The sequence below is a fragment of the Mustela lutreola genome, chromosome 10 (genome assembly GCF_030435805.1).
Source record: "Mustela lutreola isolate mMusLut2 chromosome 10, mMusLut2.pri, whole genome shotgun sequence".
NCBI classification, from domain to species: domain Eukaryota; kingdom Metazoa; phylum Chordata; class Mammalia; order Carnivora; family Mustelidae; genus Mustela; species Mustela lutreola.
The window spans coordinates 87,765,755-87,773,071 of record NC_081299.1 but is presented as its reverse complement, the minus strand read 5'-3'; the positions used below and the strand labels follow the sequence as shown (position 1 = coordinate 87,773,071).

At 37.0% G+C, this 7,317-nt stretch overlaps 1 protein-coding gene across 1 annotated transcript; it reads left to right on the top strand.

Moving 5' to 3' along the window:
• Nucleotides 1-3,912: 3,912 nt before the first annotated feature.
• LOC131809465 (L-lactate dehydrogenase C chain-like) lies at nucleotides 3,913-5,262 on the top strand. Its single transcript, XM_059136575.1, is given in 1 exon segment — nucleotides 3,913-5,262. A coding segment is annotated over 1 exon segment (999 nt). The 5' UTR covers nucleotides 3,913-3,928; the 3' UTR covers nucleotides 4,928-5,262.
• The last annotated feature ends 2,055 nt before the right edge of the window (nucleotides 5,263-7,317 follow it).

Below are 7,317 nucleotides of genomic sequence, written 5' to 3'. Positions count from 1 at the left end.
AACTACAGCACACTTATCCGGAGTCATGCAAGCCAGACAGACTGAATTGTAGTATTTGGTGTTGCAAAATAAATAAAATAAAAACTGCCTACATAGAATTCTGTACACCCCCAAATATCTGTCAAAGTGAAGGAAAAAATATCCACTTTACACACACACACACACACACACACACAAACACACACACACTCACAACTTATTTCTAATAGACTTGCTCTGCAAGAGAGATTAAGGAAAATTCTTCAAGCAGAAGGATAGGACACTGGACAGAAAGGTGGATAAACGGGCACCTGGGTGGCTCGGTGGGTTAAGCCGCTGCCTTCGGCTCAGGTCATGATCTCAGGGTCCTGGGATCGAGTCCCACATCGGGGGGGGGGTCTCTGCTCAGCAGGGAGCCTGCTTCCTCCTCTCTCTCTCTGCCTGCCTTTCTGCCTACTTGTAATCTCTCTCTGTCAAATAAATAAAAAAAAAAAAAAAGAAAGAAAGGTGGATAAACTAAAAAGAAGGATGAACTCTGATATGGAATAAATGCATAAAAGCATAGATTGCAGTTTTTTCCCAAACTTTAAAGAGCTGTAGTAGATAACTTTATATAAAGCAAAAATGGTGATATATGGTGTGCTTAAAACATATGCTAAAAGTAAAATGTATGACCTAAATAGCACATGGGTTTGGAGGGAAGAATTGATATTTTTAGCTGTGAGCATCTTACTCTACACGTTAAGTGATATAATATGCATAAATAGACAGCATTAATGTTACATAACATATAATGTAACACTATATGTGAGGGCTTCAACCCTAGGAATGACGACTAATTTTTTCAAGTTATAAATAATTCCACAATAGAGACAAATTAGGATTATAAGACATGCTCAATTAACTCAAAAGAAGGCATTAATTTAATTTATTACATATACTTATATTGCTTTATACACTTATTTCAGATTATAGGGACACATTTTTGAGTGATTTATTAGCTGAACACATTTTTTCATAAACCATAAGCTTCATGGAAGCTGGGGCCATATATGTTATTGCCTTAGATTATACACCAAAGTCTGGCATGTATAATGGGTTCAATAAATATTTATTGACTAAATGAATAAAATCTAATTGTCTTTGCAAACAACTTTCTCTACCTCAAGTGTCCTTGGTCCTTTTCTCTGCCTGGAAGAGCTTCTAGACTTTCAAGACATGATTAACTGCCTTTTCCTTTGCTAATTCCGCATTCGTACAATACTCCTATTCAGTACTTAATTTCTGCAAGCACTTACCAAGGCAATGGGGGGTTGGGAGTTAAATTACGAGAAAAATGTGCTTCTTACCTTAAAGAAGTGCAGTATCGATAATTGACATGATAATTAGGTAACCAATATTTGTAATGCAATGATAATAGTACAAACCTAGTTAAAGGCTTTTCTCGACATCCAGAATGTGAGAGGATACAGAAAACAATTACTATGAAAGCTATATTATATTATTTTAAAAAAAACTATTAAGCTATTGCAATTGGAAATTCCACTTGTTGTCAGTGTATCATTTAATATTTTTATTTCCCTGATTTTTTAGAAACAGATTTACCTAGTTTTAGAAAAAAAATGATTAAATGACATTTGTGTAATTAAGTACCTAATAAGTTTTTCATGTGCTCATTTGGTAAGTTTAGTGTAAGTTGTAATTACAGTGTACACAAGTGTACCCTGAGATCTGGTGAGTTACACATTAACTCTAATTATTGTGTTAAAATTAGCTACAAAAAGAACCATAGAGTCATGTTAGATTTCCTTGAAATCATAAGCTGAAGATGTAAACATATGTATGGAAAATTAATGTTATTATACAGCTTTCAATGCTTTATAACTTGATATTCCCTTTAATGTTGGGAACAGTAGCACTGCACACACTCCTGGACTATTATAGAGGAGGACTTCTTCCTTCTGTCTCTCTTTTGCCCAATTCTAAAATACATGAATGGTGATATATGGAACTTTTAGCTTGCTAGTCCACCCTGGGTTCCAGCTACAGACAGAATTGGAAATACTCTTAAAAAAAAAAAGACTTTGGGGTTCCTGGGAGGCTCATTCAGGTAGGCATCTACCTTCAGCTCAGGTCATGATCCCAGGGTCCTGACCAAGTCCCTCCTAAACCCATATCTCCAAGAGAAACAGAAGGACCCAAAATGAAAATATAAATTGATTGTTCTTTACTACCAAGGAATTAAGAGAGCGAGTAACCCAGTCAAGAAGTGACTGGTTTGCAATGAAACGAAGCAGGTGTAGTTCTGAAATTTTGTCTTGAGGTTTTGAAACTACAAATTGCTTCTGTACCCCCCAGGAGGGGGAAATAGAATTTTAAAAACAAGAAATGGGCAGAGAACATGAACAGACATTTCTGCAAAGAAGACATCCAGATGGCCAACAGACACATGAAAAAATGCTCCACATCACTCAGCATCAGAGAAATACAAATCAAACCACAATGAGATACCACCTCACACCAGTCAGAATGGCTAAAATTAACAAGTCAGGAAATGACAGATGCTGGCGAGGAATCAGAGAAAGGGAAACCCTCCTACACTGTTGGTGGGAATGCAAGCTGGTGCAACCACTCTGGAAAACAGCATGGAGGTTCCTCAAAAAGTTGAAAATAGAGCTACCCTATGACTCAGCAATTGCACTACTACTGGGTATTTACCCTAAATATACAAATGTAGTGATCCGAAGGGGCATGTGCACTTGACTGTTTATAGCAGCAATGTCCATAATAGCCAAACTATGGAAGGAACCTAGATGTCCATCAACAGATGAATGGATAAAGAAGATGTGGTATATATACACAATAGAATACTATGCAGCCATCAAAAGAAATGAAACCTTGCCATTTGCGATGACATGGATGGAACTAGAAGGTATTATGCTTAGTGAAGTAAGTCAATCAGAGAAAGACAACTATCATATGATCTCCCTGATATGAGGAAGTGGAGATGCAATGTGGGGGGCGTGGGGGGTAGGAAAAAATAAATGAAACAAGATGGGATCAGGAGGGAGACAAAACCATAAGTGACTCTTAATCTCACAAAACAAACTGAGGGTTGCTGGGGGGAGGGGGATTGGGAGAAGGGGGTGGGATTATGGACATTGGGGAGGGTATGTGCTTTGGTGAGTGCTGTGAAGTGTGTAAACCTGGTGATTCACAGACCTGTACCCCTGGATCTAATAATACATTATATGTTTATAAAAACAACAACAACAACAATAATAGCCAAGGTGTTAAGGCTTTTCAGTTAAACGGTGGACTCAGCAGTATGTTTAAGATCTATTTAGCAAAATTATTCTCTCACAAAAATGAACAAAGGAACAAGAAAATACACTCTGTGTGTGTGTGTGTGTGTGTGTGTGTAGTGGGGAAAAGAAGAAAAATAATATTTTATATGAAAAGATTGGTGAGACCTATCCTATCTGTTGACTAAAACCCATTTTTTCTTTTTGGACACAAAAATTAATTCATATCCGTAATACATAAAACAATTCTCAAAACATTATTAAGAAAGTGGAAAAATAAATAGAAGAATAAGCCCATGGCTTAAATATGTTCTTCAAAAAAGAGATTAAATAAAAATTTTCAATACACAGGAATAAAGGTTTATTGGCAATTTATTGGCAAGGAACACTCATACTTTATTGGTGATAGTGAAAATTGGTGCAACTGTTTTGAAAATCATCTTGGAATATCTAATAAAGCTCAGGAAATGTATATTGCCAGCAGTTCTAGTCCTATGTATAAATCTTAAAGAATCTCTTCCCCATTAAAGCTGGGATAAATTTACCAGAAAGTTATACTAATATTATTCATATTAACTTCAAAAAGGAAAAAACCAAAAGACCATTAACAATAGAGTAAATAGCAAACTCAGTAGGTTCTCAAAATGTCAACTATCAAGGAGAAGCTTATTGAGAGTCTAATTGAGGAAGATGAAGCCTCCCAGAGTAAGATCACCATTGTTGGCACTGGTGCTGTAGGCATGGCTTGTGCTATTTGTATCTTATTGAAGGATTTGGCCGATGAACTCGCCCTCATTGATGTCTCAGTGGACAAATTGAAGGGAGAAATGATGGATCTTCAGCATGGCAGTCTTTTCTTTAATACTTCAAAGATTACCTCTGGAAAAGATTACATAGTATCTGCAAACTCCAAATTAGTTATTGTGACAGCAGGTGCACGGCAACAGGAGGGAGAAAGTCGCCTTGCCCTGGTGCAACGGAATGTGAACATCATGAAATCAATCATTCCTACCATAGTCCAGCATAGTCCTGACTGTAAGATGCTTATTATTTCAAATCCAGTGGATATTTTGACATATGTGGTCTGGAAGCTAAGTAGCTTACCTGCAACTCGTATAATTGGAAGTGGTTGTAATCTAGACTCTGCCCATTTCCGTTACCTAATTGGAGAGAAGTTGGGTGTCCATCCTGCAAGCTGCCATGGTTGGATTATTGGAGAACATGGTGATTCTAGTGTGCCTTTATGGAGTGGGGTGAATGTTGCTGGTGTTGCTCTGAAGACTCTAAATCCTAAATTAGGAACTGATTCAGACAAAGAGCAGTGGAAAAATATACATAAACAAGTTGTTGAAAGTGCCTATGAGATTATCAAACTTAAAGGGTATACCTCTTAGGCTATTGGACTGTCTGTGACAGATCTGGCAGGATCAATTTTGAAAAATCTTAGGAGAGTGCATCCAGTTTCGACTATGGTTAAGGGCTTATATGGAATAAATGAAGAAATCCTTCTCAGTATCCCTTGTATCTTGGGGCGAAATGGTGTCTCAGATGTTGTGAAAGTTAACTTGAATTCAGAGGAGGAGGCCCTTTTTAAGAAGAGTGCAGACACAATCTGGAATATCCAAAAAGACCTGGTATTTTAAAGCCTCTTAATGTTTCACCGTTCCATAGAACAGAAGATGTCAGACGTGTTTTTACATTTTGAAAGTATTTTATTTTTTTGTTTTTTTGGGAAAGTATTTTAATCTGATCTGTAAAAAATAAAAACACACTGGAGACCCATGATGTAAATTCAGTCCCGCTAGGTTTGGAAAAGGAAATGGTAGATTTCTCTCTCTGAGTCTCTTATAGCTCAGTTCTAATGATACCCAACCTATACAGATGCAAGTTTTACTTCTGAGGTATGTCATATATGAGTTGCCTTCAGATTTAGTAGAATATGTATAACAACCCAGTATAATATAAAATGATTTTTCTCACAAAAAAAAACAATAGAGTAAATAACTATGCTGTGAAATACTATAAATCAATAAAAACAAATAAACAACACCTTCACACAGGATTGTGGGTTTATCTTAAACACATGCTATTGACTATAGTAAGCAATATTTAAAGAAATAAGTGCAATACGATTTTATATATTTTTGATGTGTGTATAGGTACGATATATATGCCTATCTATATATCACAAGGAGACATAAATAATATTATTTGTAGATGCAGCTAAAATACAAATAAAACAAAGACTATTCTCCATTGCAAATTATTAGTACCCTTGTTGAAGGTCGGTTGACAACCAACATATCTACTAAGGGGTTAATACTGTAAATATATAAGTAATTCCCCAATTCAACAGAAATTAATTAACTAACTAACTAATAACTGGATTTAAAAATAGACAAAAGACTTGAGTAAATATTACTCAAATGAAAATATACCGTTGGTCAACAGGTGTGAGAAGATGCTCAAAATCACTAGTCATCAGGGAAATGCAAACCAAAACCACAATAAGGTATCACCTCACACTTGTTAGGGTGACTAATAATGAGTGTTGGTGAGATGAAGAGAATTTGAACCCTTATTTAGCTGTTCCTCAAAAAACTAAAACTAGAAGTGTCATATGATCCAGTAATCCTACTCTGGGCAGACATCTAAAAAAATTGAAATGAGGATCTCAGAGACACAGCTGCACTTCCATTGGCCATTACAGCATTATTCACAATAGCCAAGATATGGAAACAAATGAAGTGCACATCAGTGGAAGAATGAATAAAGAAAATGTGTTGTGCATCTTTATGTCAGCATCAAGTGTGATGTGCCTGTTTCTTTCAAAATGGTAACACTGTCTTAATGTTCACTTGGAATCAGAAGATGCAGCCTTAGGCCCACAAGAGTTGGCGATTTAGAATTGAGATAATCATATAAAGTTAGGGCTCTTGAAATGCTACACATTCTGTGAAAAGCAGACTGCTAAAAAATGTCCTGTTGGGGCACCTGCTGGCTCAGTTGGTTAAACATCTGCCTTTGGCTCAGGTGATGGATCTCAGGATCCTGGGATCAAGCCCCACATTGAGTACCCTGCTTTGCAGGGAGTCTGCTTCTCCCTCTCACTCTCCCTCCATGAGCACACTCTCTCACCCACCCCCTCTCAAATAAATAAAATTTTAAAAATTGAATAATACCATAAAATAAAAATTGTTTAAATGTCCTATTGGCAAAATAATAACACAGGGAAAGATGTCTGTCTGGGCTTGGGTTTCAGTTGAAACAATAACAGCAATGATGACAAAACCTCTCATGAGACCTTTTTTTTTTCAAGATTTATTTATGTATTTATTTGACAGAGATGGAGATAGTGAGAGAGGGAACACAAGTAAGGGCAGTAGGAAAGGAAGAAGCAAGCTTCCCATTGAGCAGGGAGCCCAATTGGGGCTTGATTCTAGGGTCCTGGGAGCAGGGCCTAAGCCAAAGGCAGATGCTTAATGACTGAGGGACCCAAGTGCCCCCCTCATGAGACTTTTTATTTTATTTCTTTTTATTTTTTTAAAGATTTTATTTATTTATTTGACAGAGAGATCACAAGTAGGAAGAAAAGCAGGCAGAGAGAGAGGGGGAAATAGATTCCCTACTGTGCAGAGAGCTGATGCGGGGCTTGATCCCAGGACCCTGAGACCATGACCTCGAGCCAAAGGCAGACACTTAACAACTGAGCCACCTAGGCACCCCTTATGAGACTTTTAAACCACAGACTTGCACCACTAAGAATTTATTACTATCAGGTTGATCTATGCCCATGATTTACCTGACCTGGCAAAAAGAAATACAATAGTTAACTTATGGGACATTTTCTCATTTCAGTATACATGATTCTCACAAGCAAGACCTGCTGGAAAATGACTTGTCAGTCCAAAGATAGAAAAATGTCCTGAAAGAAACCAAGACAAGGTAGAAACAGACAGGAAAATAAACAGCAGAGTTAGTGCCCCAGAACTAAGATGGCAGGGCTTTTCTAAAAAGTGAAATAAAGTTATAA